Source organism: Sceloporus undulatus, chromosome 2, assembly GCF_019175285.1.
Source record: "Sceloporus undulatus isolate JIND9_A2432 ecotype Alabama chromosome 2, SceUnd_v1.1, whole genome shotgun sequence".
In the NCBI taxonomy this organism is placed as follows: Eukaryota; Metazoa; Chordata; class Lepidosauria; order Squamata; family Phrynosomatidae; genus Sceloporus; species Sceloporus undulatus.
Window position 1 is genome coordinate 294308350 of NC_056523.1, and position 19710 is coordinate 294328059.

Sequence of the window (19710 nt, forward strand, 5' to 3'; positions counted from 1 at the left end):
TGAAAGGACCACAGAAAAAGTACAGAATACTTTGGGATTATTTGGACAGGATTATTTGGACATGGGACTATCCTTACTGTAACTAACAGAGAAAGCTGGATCAATATCCAGTCTAAGGCATTTCTGATGTTCAGCATTCCATGTTTAATATTATCTTGAGCTCTGTTTAGAAGAGTAGAGAGAAACCTGAGGTCCATTCTCATATCTCAATACAGAAACAGAGAGAAGGAACTAACATCCCAACATAACAAATTCATTGAACTGTATATTTCTGTACATTCTGAAAACAAAATTTTAAAATATTCACAACCCCCATTGTTGAAAATAGTTTTGGTCTTTCTGAATGCAGCACAGTGCCTGCTATTCAGTTCAGTTGTTCACAAGTAAATGTAGATACATGATTCTCATTGACCAAATATTTCAGATGACCATAAGATCTCTTCTATGAATGACTAGTCCATAAGACCTTGTACTCCTTTTAGAAACTTAGGGGCAAAGCCAATAGGGTAGTAGGAGTGGCCAGAGGCTGCTCCCACCCCAATTGCCATGGGACTGCCTCAAGACCATGGCAATCAGATACAGTGGTGCCTCGGGTTACGAAATTAATTCGTTCCGTGGCACCGTTCGTAACCCGAAAAGCCTTCGTAAGCCGAATTGCCATAGGCGCTAATGGGGAAAAGCCGCGATTCCGTGCGAAAAAGCCGAAAAAAGCACCAAAAGTTTTTTCGTAACCCGAAAAAACATTCGTAACCCGGAACAATGTTTTCCTATGGGATTTTTTCGTATCCCGAAAATTTCGTAACCTGGGTATTTCGTATCCCGAGGTACCACTGTACCGTGGTCCGAAGGGCAGCTGCTGCAACAGTCCTAAATGGGCCACAAAAAGGAGTGATAAGAAACTGCTCCTTTTGTGGCCAGGTTTGGGCCATGTTTGGCATCCACTGCATGGCCTCTGAGCAATCCGCGTGCATGTGGCATGTGCCCCGCCCCCAGATTGGCCTGATGATGGCCCTTTTGGGCCATCCGTTTAAAGTGCAAGTCTCTATATTTTCCAGCCTGCATAGCACTTTGCCAGGACACACAAAAACTCATTTTCTAATACTGAGTTCTTTCCTCTCTATCTTCTTGGTTTCATTTTGTTAAGGGTATTTTCACCAGCTAACTGATGGCAACCCTTCTATGGATGACTCATTATTTAGCCTCACAGCTTAATTAAAGGTGCTTTAAAATGATATGTCATTGGCAGACTCTTTTGACCTGTTCCCATAGCTACTGTACTCCACCCAGACAGGCTGTTTTCAATGTATTAAGAAACTGGGGACTCACTGAAGTAGATAGATAGCATCTTCAGCATGACACATAATGCAATATGAGACAGTTGTGGCAAAGCTAGCTTGCATGTAATTCTTTCTCAGTATACCACATCAAATTAGATATCAGAATTTTGACAGGTTTCAATACAGTCATGACTAGTACTGGCCTGGTTTACATACATCTGCAGCCTGTGCACTCACTGCCCTTCCATTTTTTTAAAATGTATCCTTCACTGACTATGAAGGAGGCAAGTAGCTTTACCATATGATATCATTATTTTACAGCAATTTTACCTTTGGTTACAGTAAGTATTGAGCAGCTTGTTTAAAAAATCAGCAAAAATTAGATTGCATTTTGATAAAATCTACTGCTTATGATTTCAATCACATTATTATTAAAACATATGAATACAGCATAAGTTCCTACTGGTAACTGTGACACACTGAATACACCCTCTTACCTTCGTGCAAAAGAAAAGTGGGCTGAGGCACTAGGAGAGAAATTTCTGGGGCTGTCTTGGGGGCTACTCCCTGTTGGGAAAAGAAAGAGAAAAATATGAGGAATAAAATTTTCAATTTGAAATGCTCCAGATAGTAGAAAAGCTGAGCAGCAACCCCTGAAAAACAAATATATTTGTTATTTATTATCATTTATTTATATATCACCCAATGTGTTGTGCTTTACAAGAAAGTTTCACAAATAGTGTAGCCATCCAGTTTTATTCTAGCCTTGTTTGGGACTTATCTACTGAAACAAGCTGTGTAGCAAATGTCCCTGGGTGGGCAGACCAGTGTGGAGTTGTCCATATACCAGAACTTTGGTCATATGGCCCATAAGTTTGGGGGGGGGGGGAGGTTACAACAGAGTCAGAAAGAAAGAAAGAAAGAAAGAAAGAAAGAAAGAAGTCTTGCTGCACCTTAAAATTAACTATTTTTTTTAGCATGACCTTTGGTGGATTTTAATTCATTTTCTGAAATGCATGGAGTACAGTATTCAAACTCTGGGCATACATATATATGGTGGGTGGGAATGTGACTGATGAAACTTCTTACCCACACTATACCTGGCTTCCCTTTCATTTCTGAAAGGGAACTACTGTTTCCTGACTTTTGTTATAGTTTGTTATAGTTTGTAGAAGCAGATTCCATTATATGAACCTACACATATTCATCTTATAACTGTATAAATAAATACTAATATAAAGGCAGTAAGTGACTATATGGTAAAAAGGACAGGTAGCAGCAAAGGATGTGGAGAAGTGGGGGCAAGCTGCATGCCAGGTAAGTGAGTTTCTTTCCAACAGTGTTGGACTATATAGTTATTCTCAGCTGAGGGGAATGAAAAAGAGGTTAAAAGATAATAGCTTGCTCAAGACCACCAGCACATTCAGGAACCATGAATCCAGCCGCTAGGGGTATAGCTTGCTCTTTCATCTATTAGGCAATACTGATGCTCCAAATTGCAATCTCACATCGAATTCCTCACTTCAGTTCCAGAAATATCTCTACATTTGAAAAAAGAGTGGAAATATCTTTTTAAAGTTTTTTTTGTGTGTGTGTTCAAAGGTAATATATAAAGTATGCAGACTTCTGTACTTAATATATGACACAAAACATTCAAAACATAAATTCTAAACTTCTCTGCCCAATAATCCCCCTATCTTTTTGTTATTATTCTATTCTATCTGCCAAAAGTACAGCATGAAAATTAGATGGAAAGTTATTCCCAAGACTGGTATGGCCAAGCCAAGGAGAGGTGATCTTAAATGATATGAAGATGTGACTGCTCATTGTGAAAAGGACTTTTCCTTTGAGGGCTTGTTACTTTCTCACATTAGACCACTCAACCTGCTGCTGAACACTGAGAAAGCTTGGCAGACAACTGTTGAGGGAAAGCTCACCAATATTCTAGCCTGTCTCTGTCTTTCAGCATACATAATTAGAACCATGTGGATTGTCTACAGGGGAAATGCAAAGGGGACACAAGCAAAAGTCTTCTTTTTACAAACACTGGTGCCTGTCAGGAAATACATAATATTCTTTCCTGAAGTGTGCACACACAAGCACATTCACAAAATTTTGATAAAGCTATGTGCCAATATACAGAAACAAGATGTTATGCTAATTCAGTGGGTAAACCTATCACACACAAGATTTGTATGTTATGATATGACATCAGAGTAATTTAAATGCATAGTAAGGCATTATAGAAGTGTGTCTGCTTAAGGAATAATGAATTGCAGAAGACCATAAAGCAGCTAAATAATTTGCAGAATAAATGCTTGGATTTCTACTGGAAAATCTTTAAGCATTCAACTTTAATTATTTCATTATAGCAAATCCTATTTCTTAAAACTAATCTGAAATTGTGTGGTATATACACAAAGATACAATTTAAGGTAAAAGGGAGGACAAAATGTTAAGCATGGATGGCCAACTTTTAGAAAACGTGCACCTGTAAATTACATATAAATCAACAATTGCAAGTTTTTGCAAAAATCTGAGTTCTCTCTTTCAGTGATGCATGTTCTTTCTCTTATGGCACTAAAATTGTCACTCACAAATTACACTGTTGTTCTAGCTGTTAGTGTAACAGCCATAGGAACAGTTCATCCTTCAGAGCCAAGTCATTTCCGGTTTCACTGAGTATGTGCAGTAGCATTTATTTGTCTTCTGTCTCAAGAGCCAAGGTGTTGCCTTAACTAATTCTTTTTATGTCAAATTTTTCAACATAATCTCCTGTACCTTACTATCACAATTATTATGTTGCTCAAAATACAGTGTTGGTGATGTAGATAACTGCAAGGAAACAAAGTATTTTCTACAGAAGAGAGAAAAACCAACAGACCTGGTTGGAACACCAGCATACACGATGGTCCTAATTTTAGGAAGAACACAATATGTTCTCTTTCTTAGTTAAGAGTAAACAAATAAAACAATAGATTGGATAATTTTATAGTTTTTGACTGAACTTCTCTTCCCCATGATATTAAATGTGACATTTGGGGAAATTTATTAACTTGGAAGCGAGCCACAGTCGCGGTTCAAATTGGGCCTCTGGCAATTTTTGGGCTCGCTCTGGCCACTTCAGAAGCTGCTTTATTTGACCCATCAGTTTTGGGCCTGTGTTAACAAAATATAGCTACATTTTAAGAGGAAAATGTATGTGGCACGAAGCTCTAATGGACTCTGAAAGATTAAAACACTAGAAAATATACAACTGTTAGCGAAAATAAATAGAAAGCTATAAAGATAACAAAAAGAAAAAAAATCTTTGCAACAAAAATAAGACGCCAGATGAATATATTGCCTTTCTTTTATAGCTACTTGAATCAATAAGTACTAAATTTAACTTCAATATTCAGATGTTTAAAAGTCCACAGTACACTTAAGTGAGCGCTCAAATAATTCAAAATTGTCACAACCCCCCCCCCGACAGTAGAGAACATAACCCAACTGTAGTGCATTTAAGATGTGGCATTGTAGAATAGTAAGAAAGATTACAGCTTGAGTCCTAGCTGTGACCTTCATCACACACAGAAATTCCCTCAGCACTTGTCCACCTATCTGTAAGTCAACACCTGTGAGACTTTCAAATGAAAACCAGTGCCAGTTAATTCTCTGCCCATATGTGCATGACTTGCTTATTACTCAAACCCTGCTGTTCCCAAGGATTTGCTGGCTGTTGTATGTTTTAGGCTTTAGATATTTCATATGCTGTTGAGAATACTACTGACATTTCTGGGCTGATAAAGTAAATGTGATTGGTGGGGTCAGGCATTATATAGATAATTAACACTATAATCTCCAGGGAGAGTTTAATACTGAGAATAGTTAATCAGAATTTCAAAACTATACTGTACTTAATAGCAAGAAAGAAGGAGCCTCACTGCGTGCATAGCTATTGATAGAACAAAATAACATTAAAATCCTGAAGAACTAAAGATTATTATTATGTTTTTGGTACCTGATTAGATAAGATAAAGGTTTTTCCCCAAGTACTAACATCCTTTAAGAGTTGAGGGAGTTCAAGATTAATTATATTATGCTCTTTTAAAACTCCAGCTATATTACAGATGCAATCACAGTTGGAGACCTTGTTGTAACAACATGACAGCTGCCTTAAATGCCTCTCAGCATTAACCACTGTAGCCAAAGATCATACCAATGAATATGCTAATATCATTTTTTATTAGTTTGGAATAATCTGGTTATAAAAACTGAATTTAAAACTGACCAAGCAGTTACACTTTCTATCATTTTTCTCCTGGAATGAGACTAGTCATAAAGCTTTGCAGCAAAATAATTTTAAACGAATTGCCATATTATTTATATAGAAAAGTATTTAGTAATAAATTTCTGAAGACTAGTGTAAGTTTGATTCATTACAAATCAACCCAGAAATTGAGAGCACTCAGTTGTAGAAGAGAGCTTTCTATTTCTTAAATCTGGTTGTCTATCAGAAAATATACTTCTTTTAGCAAACAAGGAAAATTATTAATCTTTCACCAGAAGGTCTTGTGGCAACAGCAGCTGTCTTGCTTTGAAGAAATAAGTAATCTTCAATCTGTAATTTAATACATCTAAGTACATGGGAGGTGAAGTTCAGGGAAATTTGATCTAACAAAAACATATATGATTACTAGCATAGTCGTTTTATTTTTATTACATAGTTCACTTCATCTTTATTACATCTTTGAATGAAGCAAATGTTAGAGAAAAAGATCTTTAGGATGGGTGATGTCTCGTTCTGCCGGTGGTTCTGAACTGGTACCAACTGGAACAGATGCAGTCTTCTTAGCTACTCAGGAACAAAGTAACTTCAACACAGATTTTCACTCAAATGAGGGTTTATTGACTTTGTTGCTATTTACACTTTACAGCAGGCTACTATACATCTATTCTCTTTCAGAGTCCATGCTAGAAGCTCGAATGTGACATCAGTCTTTGTTCTCTCAAAAGATCAACCTTCCCACCAAGTGGACACACCTCTTTCCCATGAAGTCACCATGCTACACAACAGCATAACAATAATACATTTGTTGATATTATGTCTCAGCACATGTCCTTGAAGACTTGCTCTTCCAGGCCTAGACTTTCTGGCCTTCAACAGGAACCATTTTAAACTTTAGTTAACCATTGACACATCTGAACATTTTCCATACAAATTAGAAATATATGTTAACAGCAAAGCATACAGATCAGGGCTAGCCAAAAAAAAAATCCAGACAAATGATTATTCACATACAGTCAACCCTCCTTACCTATGGATTCTTTAGTCAAAGATTCAAGCACCCATGGAGGGCTTCTATGCATAGATATACATTTAAGACTTATATGCAAACTGTGCCATTTTCATGACATAAGATCTGGACATGGTGACACATGCCTTAGCTGCATCCCATTTGGATTACAGTAATTCAGTCTATGTGGGGCTGTCATGGAATCACAGAATCATAGAGTTGGAAGAGACCTTAAAAGCTATCCAGTCCAACCATCTGCTATGCAGGAACTCACAATCAAAGTACCAAAGACCTCCAAAGAAGGAGACTCCACCATTCTCCGAGGGAGTGTGTTCCACTGTTGAACAGCTCTTACTTTTAGGAAGTTCCTCCTAATGTTTAGGTGCAATCTCTTTTCCTGTAGCTTGCATCCATTGTTCTGGGTCCTAATCTCTGAAGCAGCAGAAAACAAGCTTGCTCCATCTTCAATATGACATCCCTCTCTTTGAAGAGTGCTTGGAAAATTCAGCTGCTCCAAAGAGATTCAGGGGCTGTAGAGATTGGCTGGAAGGGGCGGCAAGACGCCGCTCCTTTTCTCCCCGGATTGGGGCCGCAACAACCACACACCATGTGGATGGGCGCATGCCAAAATGGTGCTCTGGCAGCGGCGTACGAACGTTGAGCATCAAAATGCTCAGCCCTGACTCTGCCCACAGGCTGGCACTTTTCTTCGGTCTGTACAGGGCCTCAGACAGATTGTTAACTGGGAATGGCTAAAAGGAGTGCTAAAAGGAAAGGGATGCAACAAAATTACTACTACAATCTATAATTAATGCATCCCTCAGGGAGGGGAGATTTCCATCAATACTAAAGCAAGTGGTTTTTAGACCGCTTTTGAAAAAAAATCCTCCCTAGATCCTCTGGTGAGAAATAATTATAGGCCAGTCTCCTCTTACCATACTTGGGCAAAGTGATTGAGAGGGCGGTTGCCTTCCAGCTCCAAGCTGTCTTGGATGAAGCCGATTATCTAGACCCATTTCAAACCGGCTTCAGGGCAGGGTACAGAGTGGAGACTGCCATGGTCGCCTTAGTCGATGATCTCTGTCTGGGTATCGATGGGAGAAGTGTGACCCTACTGGTGCTCTTTGACATCTCAGTGGCATTCGATACCATTGACCACGGTATCCTTCTGGAACACCTGAGAGAGTTAGGTATCGGGGGCATTGCACTCCAGTGGCTCAGTTCCTACCTCTCAGGCAAATTCCAGATGGTGATGCTGGGGGACAGCAGCTCTTCCAAGAGAGAGCTGACATCTGACGTCCCTCAGGGCACCATTCTGTCCCCCATGCTGTTTAACATTTACATGAAAACTCTGGGAGAGATCATCCGGAGACATGGTGGTGTCGTCAGTACACCCAAATCTATTTCTCTATGTCTCTGACTGGTGCAGTGACTGGGGATGGCATCTCTCCTCTGGATGCCTGCCTTGGGTCGGTAATGGGCTGGATGAGGGAAAACAAACTCAGGCTGAATCTAGAAAAAAGGGAGGTACTTGTGATAAATACCCCAAGTCTGGGGATGGAGATTTGTCAACCAGTCCTGGATGGGGTCACACTTCCCCTAAAGGATGAGGTTCGCAACTTGGGAGTACTCCTGGATCCGTCTTTGCAGTTGTCATCTCAAATAGATGCAACGGCCAGGAGTGCCTGGTATCAACTCTGGTTGATACGCCAACTGCATCCCCACCTGGACCGAAAGAACCTTGAAGCAGTGGTACATGCACTGGTAATCTCTCTTTTAGATTTCTCTAATGCGCTCTAATTGGGGCTACCCTTATACCAAGTTCAGAAGCTTAAATTGGTTCAAAATGCGGCAGCCAGATTGGTCACCGGTACATCTAGGTTTGACCATATAACACCAGTGTTGAAATCTCTTCACTGGCTGCCAATTAGCTTCCAGGTACAGCATAAGGTGTTGGTTATTACCTTTAAAGCCCTACATGGCTCGGGCCCGAGTTACTTGCGGAAACGCCTCTCCCTACACAATCCGCCCTGCTGACTTAGAACATCTGGGAAGTATTTATTGGAACATCGTAACACTAGGTTAATGACAACTTCCCATAGGGCGTTTACTGCTGCGGTTCCAAAATTATGGAATAGCCTACCGGAAGAGATCCATCTTATCACTACCTTAGAGGCCTTTAAGAAGGCACTCAAAATGGATCTCTTCCGATGGGCTTATCCACTGGACTCTATATAAAAGATTATGACGATTGCTCCACTCTGGACTATGATTTTTGGCTATTGACGAATTGTTATTTTAGAGAACTAATAGGAATGTCGGTTAATTCAGTATTAGTGTTTTATTGATCATATTTTGTATTATTGTATCATTTTTAGTGATGTAATCCCACCTCAATCCTCGGGAGAGGCGGGAAATATAAATAAATTTTATTATTATTAATAAATAGTTATATCTGGTGGGAGCATAAGAGAGGGCCTTCTCTGTGGCTGCTCCCAGCTCTGGAGCTCCCTTCCTAAAGAGGTTAAACAGCTGCTCTCCTTGCTGTCCTTTCATACACAGTGAAGACTGTTCTGTTCCAGCAGGTCTTTCAGGGCTTAGTGCTCAGGTGGAAAGGGCTTTTCATGTACTATGTTATTTATATGTGTATTCTTCTTTTTATGTTCTGTTTTAAATTACTTTTAATTTTATTGACAGTTTAAATGTGTTTTAACCTTCATACGGTATAAATTTTTAGCTGTATCTCTTATAACTTTTGTAAACTGCCTTGAGTCCCAGACTGGCAAAAAGGTGAGATAGCAAAGATAACAAAAGTAACAATAGTATAATACAAACAGTGGAATTCTGAAAATTGGGCAGTAGCTATATAAGCACAATACTGTCTAGGGGGAGAAATATATAGATTTTAAATTAGGTTTTCTAAGATTTTGTTGTAAGGAATTGTGTCATAAGACTGTGTCATAAGAAATACCATAATAAATACCACAGAAGTTGTCACTTGTTCATAATACTTGCTCATTATTATACTACAAAGAAAACCTTTGTGGTATCTTTATTGTTTTAGATGGTTTAAACATGAAGTTCTGTGTAGCATTCTAAAGTTTTAATGTTGCTAGCTACCCTGAATGTTTTCATCTCAAGATACATTTCTAGTAAATGTATTTAAAAGGGGAATGTATGAATAGATAAATAAATCACTTTTAGATAAATGAATAAATAACAAAAAAAGAAGGTGATGATCATGAAAATCTGTAAGAGGAATTCTAAAACACCATTAATCACTCTCTGGTCAAAGGGTGCAATGGGTGTAGTGGTTCTTGTATCTGACATTTATGAGCAACAAAAAAAAGTATCACAAAGAGCTCTAATTTTCCTTGTATTGATTCTAGAACCTCTGATTTTTGTTTAACATTTTAATAACAATTTGGATGGAAACGTAAAAAAAGGTATTTTAAATCTCTACTGGTTATATTAAATATGGAAGGGAGATAACTATGACCTTAGACAGGTGGCCCAAAAGGGCTGCTGTCAGGCCGATCCGGGGGGGGGGGGATTGTACATAATGCATGCCCACAAATCACATATGGGCCACATGGAGACTGCACCAGAGAGGCTTAATGTGGCCCAAAAATGGCCACAAAAGAAGCGGTTTCTTAGGGATCCTTTTCACAACCTGTTTGGGATTGTAGTATCAGGCGCCCTCAGGCCTGCAGCATCTGGTTGCTACAATAGCTCCCTGGGTAAATACATAAAAATTTTAATTTGTATTTTGGTTCATATACACCATGTTTCTAGGTGTTGACAGGTCCTCTGAGTCTGTTAACATTGGTAAACATAGTTCTGGAAACCTGTTGTCAGCATGAAATGAGGCACCAAGCATCCAAAGCTGCTGTTCTCCACTGAAAGAGATTTTCAAATGTTCTTGAAGACATCTGTAGAGAGGCACTCAAGAGTTCCAAAAAAATGTGATAGTACAAACAGCATTTGTGCCCCCAAGCAATTCCCTCATTGACAAGGCGTCCTGTATGTTTAAATCTACAGCACTACAATAATAATAATAATAATAATAATAATAATAATAATAATAATAATAATAATAATAATAATAATAATATCGTTCATATTTTGATTATTTTAAGAGAGCAATAGAAGAAAGTTCCACCATTGTTTGTATACTTTTTATCTGTTGAAATGTTCCTGGCTGCTCTCTATCCACTTCATGAATATTCCGTGTTCTCTATTGTTACCCCTGCTCATTTACATCCTAGACTTTTCTCACAATCATATTCTCCATCTGGCTTCAGTCTTGGTGTCTAGACAGCAAACTACTCTTAGTCTCATTTCTCCAACTAGATGGAGAGGAAGATTAACAACAACACATTATTACTATGATCATCAATATGGCTACATTGTTATTTTCATTATAAAGCTTTAACCTGTCAATCAGATCCAACATTTTTTTGAAACTAATATATACATTGTCCTACAACCAGCAGAATTCAGCTTCTTATTGAGGATAGTGTTGATCAGCAAAATAAAAACAATTTTAAAAAAGGAATAAAAGGAACATAATTTTACTTATGTTGGCTTGAATTTCTTTAAAAAATAAAATGATTATACTAAATATCATACTGGATGTAATGCAGCACAATGGACACCTCCATGCATTTCCATCACAAAAATCAGGGTTTCTAAGCATCATAATGGCAATTTATAAACCTTTAGCAACTATGTAGATATCACTTCATTTCTGCTCTCATTGTCACATAATTATTTAATTGAGCAAAACATAAAGTATAGCACAATCTAGGCTGACAGGAAGCAGGAAGTGAGGAGAGTACAATTTGATAGATATGCTAGTCACATTTACCATAGTGCTGCCCTTTATCAGCAAATAAATTGTGGGAAAGTTGCAAAGAAAGACTGTGTGTTTCTTCTTAAGCTCTTGGATACCTCTACACAGCAGGTGGACATTGTTCAACTGGTAAAGGCCAGTGTCAGCTGAATAATGCTGCTTGGAGGCACACTAGGTATGGCACCCTTTTCCACCATATTTGGGGCAATCACGATTAGGAGCATTAGTGATCTGAGCCTCTTTGGGCTTCATCAACCAACCTGACATGGTCCCCTCCCATGCCCTTCACTCAGAAGAGATGAGTGCTTGGCTGGGTGCAGTGGGCAGCAGAAAGCTTCAATTCTACCCCCCCCCCCCACACACCTCCCAAAAAGAAGGACAGCCAAAAATTGAAGTTCTTAGGAGTAGCCATAGACTTGGTAAACACTAAATAGATCCTATTCTACATAGTTTATGTCAATTGCTCATGTCAGGTAACTATTAAAGATTCATCAGAAGATGCACTGCGCCGGAACCATTTGTGTGATTCACAGAGACCACAATTTATATTGTTATATTACATCATGAATCCTATTGGTTATTACCATCTAGAATTAGAGTCACTTAATCAATTGCTGGTTGGTTGGTAAGTAAACAAATAGTAAACCTCACTGTTTCAGTGGATCCAGATTAGTTGGCCAATGTATTCAGGAAAAAAAAATTAAAAGTTAGATTTCCCACACCTAATCTAGTCTGATTTAGCAGTGAATACTAAACGAATCAGGGCAAGAGTTCTGAAAAAGATACAAAATCCAGTTGTCTTCTGTCATTAAAAATTAATGCTACTGCTATATCCTGTATATTTTTAATGCAATACGTAAGAATACTGTACATATTGTTAAAAATGAGACATGTGGGCTTTTTTTCTTTAAATAATCAAATGTATGAAAATGGTAGGATTACCTGCATGAGCTGAAAGTGGTGAATGTGGCCGAGGCATAGCAGAAGACTGTCCATTGCATATCAAACTTTTTCTATTACTTGTCCGGCAACTATAGGAAGAAAAAAAGAACTTACAGTTAGAGACTCGGATATACATTTTTATTAGTTTAGTTGTTATTGTTGGGATATAGCAACTTCGCATGCTAAGCCCTTCTAGTACTATATCTCTATGATGTTTTTAGGCCAAGATCTTTTCTAGGAATGCATGTCAATGGTAGTTTTATTGCTTACTAACAACCCCTCCTCACTTCCACTATCATTTCCTGTTTACCATGAGGACACTTTATTACCTTTCTTTGTTCTTGGGTGAAGAAGCCCCCATCGCCATTACCTTACTAGCTTGCTGACTGATCAACATCTCCCAAGTGGAGATGGATGCATGCTGAGAGACTAACTTTCTTTTGAGATGCATGGAGACTGTTTTTCTACCTGAATTTTCCTGCAACATGAAGCTGTGCCTGTGTACTGTACTGGTTTGTACACATGATTTTGTAAGTAAACTTATTTTCCTTTTTCACTTTTAACCAAGTGACTGTGTTTCTTTTATTGGGGACATTGGGGGCTGGGAGAAAGGTGTGGAGCTAGTTAAACTATTTTTCCTGCTTGCTCACTCTTTTGCTGTGGGGAACTCTGCTAGCAAGACTAAACTAATCTTGCTTCTCCTTCCTGAGTTTCTGACAATTCTCAAGGAAGAACCAATTTTCCCAACAGTTATTCACAGAATTCAAATATTTGGCACGTACATTTTTATTAAATACTCCTTCCCTTTCCAGCCCCAAAGGTTTTCCCATCCCTTTATTAAACTCAGAACTGGTCGGCATAAGCATTCTGAATAGAGTTTGGTGCTCTAGAATTATCTAACACATTTAATAGAAAAATGGATTGTATCCTATGTATCAGCAGAGATAATGTATCAAGGTTAATTGCAATCACATTTTAAATGCAGTTATTATCCAGAGAAGACATCCACCTGCCACTGAAAATTACACTATTAATGTGGGTACTTCATCTGATACAGATGATAGTCTTGTTTATAATTTATAAATACATATTAAAAAAAATCACTATTTAAAATTGCATTTGTATTTACTCCAAACCAAGTAATAATTTACCTATCTTATGATATACTAATTAAAAATCTAATTATTGAAGCAAATTTCGCATCTGTGTCTCTTTGTAAATAGACCAAGCCTACTAAGATAAATGTGTTTCTTCACTCATACATTTTTCATCTCAAGTACTGGAAATCATTATTTTTCTCCATTACAGATAATGATGACAAGAATGGTGTACTTATACCAAAGTGAGGACCTTTACATATTTTCTTAAAGTGTATTCATAGGCCTATCATTATAAAGTACATAATGAATGTGTTCCCCTATCATAAAATAACATGTGTACATTATTTCAGCAAAACTAATGGAGATAGATAGATGATAGATAGATAGATAGATAGATAGACAGTATCCTTTAGAAATTAAAATAAGTAGATGATTTAAAAGCATCTTTAATACAAACACAAGAAACATGTACTGAATATGGTACTGTAAACTCTTTCTCATAGTGGCTTTCTAGAGGTTTAAGAGGACTTTCTCACACTTGCTACTTGATCCTTTTCTAACTGAAAATGTCAGACTGAACCTGGAACATTCTGAAGACAAATAACATTATCTACAAGTGAGGTACAGTTTCTTTAAACTGTCCTCCCCAACTCTCCCCCCCCCCAACACACATCAAAATGCATAAATTAGGAATAGTCCATATAGACAATAAGAAAATAATTCATTGATCAAGAACCTTCTGATTAAATCCCACAAATCCTGTACTGGGAGAAATGTGGGATATAAAAATAAATTATTTAATTAAAATAAAATAAAAGGGAAAACATGGGCACTCCAATTTGGTGTTTACAGGGGTATAGTTTTAAAGAAACACATCCAGTTGAGCTGAATCAATACCAGAAAAATGACATTATTTGAGTAATTTCTAAGTCCAAGAATTGTCTGAGTCAAGAGGAAACAACCAATAGCAGAAACAGTACCATAGGCAATGATGGTCAACAGAGTTAAGCAGAGAGGAAAAGATCTGGAGTGTTCCTTAGATGCAGATACTGCAGAGGCCGAAAAGGAATGAAGGGTTTAGACAGAAATGCATGGTGGTGTGGGGGTGGGTGGTGCTACTGCCCCAAATGCTTCTGAATGATTCTGCACAGGCACAGATAACACCATTTGTATGAGTCACAGAGACCAAAAATAAGCACTCTATGTTATCTGAAACCAGCTGGAACCAGAAGGTTTAGCCCAGGGCAGGAGAAATGTTCCATACTCTAATTCCCATCAACTTTTGCCAGCCCAAGCACTTGTCAGGAATAATTAGAGATATTGGAATAGTCCAACAACTTCAGAGGGACACAGGTTTAAACTATTTATGTAAATTTTTTTCACTTCCTAAATCATGAAAGTATAGAGTTATGGGCGGGGAATTCTGTCCCAATAGTGCCACAACTGGTCTAGATATATTTCGAGGCTCTTAAATAAATATAAGCACTTGGATTAACTCATTAAGAAGCTACAGTATACAGAAGATTCCCCAAAACACACCCATCTTCACAGTCTTTTGTATGGGAAACAGCCAATTACTTTTATCATTCAATGAGTCAATTGTAAATTATGTTGTTGCTGTTGCTGTTATATTTATTTACATCCTGCCTTTTCCCAGGTCAGTACTCAAGTTGGTTTACAAAGGTTAAGACAGATACTGCTTTAAAATTAACTTTATGCAAAAATTAAAAATACAGTTAACCAAACAATAGAATTAAATGCAGTTAAAAGCAAGACTGTTAAAAGAAACAACAGATGAACACTATAGCACTTTACTGAAAACCCTTCCTCACGAGCAACCATCAATCAAAGACCACCATCTTGAGGGGAGAGAAGCAGGCAAGAAACAACAGGCCTCTGCCTGCCAAGAAGAAGAGCCCTCCCCCGACCTCCATCTTGAGGGGAGAGAAGCAGAGTTTTTTTGTTTTTTGTTTTTTTGTTTTTGTTACTTGCTTTGTTGTATATGCATATGTATGCTGTAAACCGCTTTGATCATAGGAAAAGCGGTATACAAATAAAACATATTATTATTATTATATGCAGAAGGAAAATAAAGTTTACATGTCGCTAAAATAAGTACCCAGACTGTTGGGGGCAAATTAGCTTACTTGCTAATTAGCTTACTTGCTGTTCACCGCTATGATCTTTGGAATAGCGGTATATAAATAAAACAAATTATTATTATTATTACCTGTGGAAATAAAATGAAGTTCATATGCCTATGTGTCAGCCTGACCGCTATAGAATTCCAGAGCCTGGGAGGAGACACTGAGAAGGCTCTTTCCTGTTGTTCCCACCAGACCTATCCATGAGAGCAGTGGGACAGAAATTTCCTTCCCCAAAAATCTCAAAACATGAAATGCTCACATGGGACAATATGATCCATCAGATTGCCTAGATCTGACATAAAGGGCTTTATAGGTCATAGTCAGTGCTTTGAATTGTGTTCAGAGACAGACCAGCACCCAGTGAAGTTATTGCAACAAGGGGGTTGCGTGCTCCTTACAGCATCCCCAGTTAACTATCTAGCAACTGCACTTTGGACCAGCTGAAGTTTCCAAATACTCTTCAAAGGCAGCCCCATGTAGCGTGCATTGTATGTGCCTTAAAGTTACCTGTCAACTTATGGCAACATCATGAATTTCACAGTAATGCAAATGTGATGTTATGAATGCATGTTTTACCATGGCCACATCTGACATCTCTAAGAATGAGCACAGCTGGTGCACAAGCCTTAAGTGCGCAAAGGCACCAACGAAACGTAAGCTTCCAGGTGTGTACTCCAGGTTGAATTCAGGAATATACACAAGCTGTGAACTTGCATCTTTGGGGGAATGTAAGCCTATACAGCACAGGCTGAATCCCTATCCCTTGATCTGCTTTTTGACTGACTGGGAGCACCTCTGTCTTATCTCTTATTTTCTGGATATCAATTTGTTCGCCCTCATCCAGTCCATCATTCATGCCATACATCATTAAAACTAGACAGCTTCCTTGGACTGAGGTGGAAAAGAGTAACAAAGCTGGGCACTACACCTCAAAACTCTGGACAACCTCCTCCAGCAGTTTAATGTATATGTTAAAAAGCACTGGGGACAAAAATCAAACCCTGAAGGACCCACAGACCAAGGTGTCAAGCAAGAGTGCCCTAGCATCACTTTCTGGGTTTGCCCCTCCAGAAAGAATGACCCAGAAGACTATCATGGCCAATGGTGTTGAAAGGTCCTGAAAGGTCCTGCAGAATCAACAGGAACACAGCCTGGCATAGGTCATTCAGTGACATGATCAAAGTTGTCTCTGCCACATAGCCAGGCTTGAAATCAGACTGAAATAGATGTAGATAATCCATCTCAACAAGAAACCACTGAAGCTGGGTGGCCACCACATCCTCCAATATGTTGCCCAAAAACGTAATTTTGGAACCTAGTCGGTAGTTGTCCAACATGTTTCAACAATGGTCTTGTAACTGCTTCTTTTTGGCATGATGGAACAGTTAAAGCTCTGTGTTATCTGAGACATCGCAACAGTGACATATGCCTCAGTTACTTTCTCTTTGGATTACTATAACGTACTATGTGGGACTGCCTTTGAAGAGTGTTCAGAAACGTCAGTTACTTGAAACAGCAGCAACCAGGGATGTAGCCGGGGGGGGGGGGGTTGGGGGGGCCGGCCCCCCCCCCCCCCCCACTAGAAAAATGAGTGGGGGCACTTAGTCTGGCCCCCCCCCCCTTCCTAAAATCCTAGCTATGTCCCTGCAGCAACCAGAGTGTTAATTGTGGCTGACTACAATGAGCATCAAAATCTTGTTGCAACAGCTCCACTGGCTGCCTGTCCATTTCTGGGAACAATCAAAGTGCTCATTATGGCCTATAAATCCTTGTAGAGTTCATGTATAGTTCATATCCGGGATTGTATTCTCTCATACAAAGCTGCCTGTGTTTTAAGATCTACTGGGGATGCTCTTTTCTCTGTGCCACCACCCCAAAAAGTACTCTTGTTGGAAATATGAGATGGGATCTTCCCCATGGCTGCTCCCAGGCTCTGGAAGTTCCTTTCCAGAGAGGTCAGACTTACTTTCTGTTCTCAGGCAGGTGAAGACCTTCTTTTCCCAGCAGGCCTTTGAGAACTGGTTTGGGTGAGGGGGAGCAGAAACAATCCTTGTATAATGGGCTGGTTTATAAACTGGTTTATGTTTTTAAATGGTTTACTATGTATATATCTTATCTGTCCTTTTAAACTGTTGTGTATTCCAAGTAATGTGTTTTAACTGATGTGGTGTGTCTGTTATTATTATTCCTGCCTTAATCCAAAGGTAGAGGTAGGTAAGAAATTATTGTTATTGTTATTGTTTATTTTAGCTTATTTTTTTAACTTTCATCTGCTGTAAATTTTAGCTATGTATATTGACACCATTGTAAACTGCCTTGAGTCACAAATTGGGGGAAAGGAGGGATATAGATAAACGCATAGTTTTTTGTGGGTTTTTTGGGCTATGAAGTCATGAACTTATGAGAACTAGTGGGCTGGTTATATAGTTTTTGGTGGGTTTTTTGAGCTACGAGGCTGTGTTCTAGAAGAGTTTATTCCTGATGTTTCGCAGCAGTTGTGGCTAGCATCTTCAGAGAACTGTCTTTGTCCTTTCACCTTCCTCTCAGATTGACATCATCTGCCTGTCTGCCCTTTAGCCACCCTTAATCTTTACTTCAATCTGCTTGATTATACTCCTCAACCATTTCTGATTTTCACAAGTCCATCAAGTCTACAAAAGGTTATTCTAGAAAATCTTTCTTCCCAGTTAATCTCAAATGTACTACTGGATTCCTTTACATCTTTTAATGATTCTGGATTGGCACCCAAGTGGATTTGTCCCAGTTCTTTGCCCAAGTTCTTTTTCCACACCAACTCCCATCTCAATCTTGCTAAGAGCTGCCTGCAGCTATTTGACATCTAGCACTTATCAGTACGAGCAAAGAATCTGACTCTCTTATTGCATTTGTTTATAGTACCAAATATTTAAAAAACATAATTAAAACCTTGTTACAAGTTGTGAACTAGTGTAGCAAAACCTCTACTGCTTTATTTCATAAGACTTCCCTCTGAATACAGCAGCTCTAATCAGACAAGAAGGGAAGAGGGATTAGAACACATTTGTATGAACAAAAGAACAGTTAAATCATTGCTCCTTAGTCACTGAGAGAAGAATCTGCTTTCCTTCATTTTTACTATGTCTTTGTTATAAATCACAAATAGATTTAGAATAGTCAATTTATATGCTGATTCTTAAATGTAAAATATTTTGCTTCTGAAAGACCAGAATCATTGCATTTTAGAGTTTCAAGATACTCCAAGGGTGGTCTAGTCCAACCCCTGCAAGTGCAGAAATCTATTATTAAAATATCAGAGGCAGATTGTTATCCAGTCCCCTTTTCAAAAACCTCCAAAGAATAACAGAATGGTACTTATTTATACATATTTGCTCTTACAGATACCAAGCAGTTCTTTATCAAATTCCATTGTGGATTACAATTCCCAGAGTTTCCCAATCACCATGGAAGGGAGTTGTAATCCAAAGAGCTCTCTCATATGCAGTCCAAAGTGGATTTTTCCCATGCTCCACATTGTGACACATTCTTTTCTTCATTGAATAGTCCATTAACTTTTAAAATGAACTTAGTGCTAGTGGCATTTCAAACTGAGATGTACTACTAAAAGATTATAAGCAATTCCTATGCCCAACTTATTTTATCCTGCTTTAAATGTAGCACTTCAGTTAGCTGGCTGCAAATGCTTTAATGACCACTTCATTTGTATAGAAAATATCCTGAAAATGTTAATGTAATCCCCTCACTAGTATCAAAGCATGTTAAATAAAAGGCCATAATTACTCAGACCATCAATAGACACATAGGTCTGTTTTGTCACAACTTTCACAGAATATTCACAAGGAGAAAACCAACCATAAAAAAGACACATAAATCAACATTTACATAAAGATGTGTTGAGTGTGGTGGTACTAACTGCCATTTTTATGATTAAGACAATCAGCAGCACAGATGACATGCTATGTATGATACCATTAATGTCCTGTCTTTTGAGAGAGAGAATTTTTTACTCTGAATACCAGGGTAAATTACTAGCAATAAAGGTTAATTGCTTAAAAGAGCAGGGTGAAAAGGATGTGCTGACAGCAATTACTTCTTATTGTGCTTTTCAGATGA

The 19710-nt window shown here is 38.3% G+C and overlaps 1 protein-coding gene across 8 annotated transcripts in view; it reads right to left on the reverse strand.

Annotated features, from left to right (window-relative positions):
- MAST4 (microtubule associated serine/threonine kinase family member 4) overlaps positions 1 to 19710 on the reverse strand; it is a 351856-nt gene that overhangs the window by 87004 nt on the left and 245142 nt on the right. For all 8 annotated transcript variants that reach the window (XM_042450935.1, XM_042450934.1, XM_042450933.1 and 5 more), the window contains 2 exons: positions 12354 to 12442; positions 1775 to 1844 (listed from right to left, as the gene is read on the reverse strand). In XM_042450935.1, coding sequence (XP_042306869.1) covers positions 1775 to 1844; positions 12354 to 12442 — 159 coding nt within the window. The remainder of the gene's footprint in view (positions 1 to 1774; positions 1845 to 12353; positions 12443 to 19710) is intronic.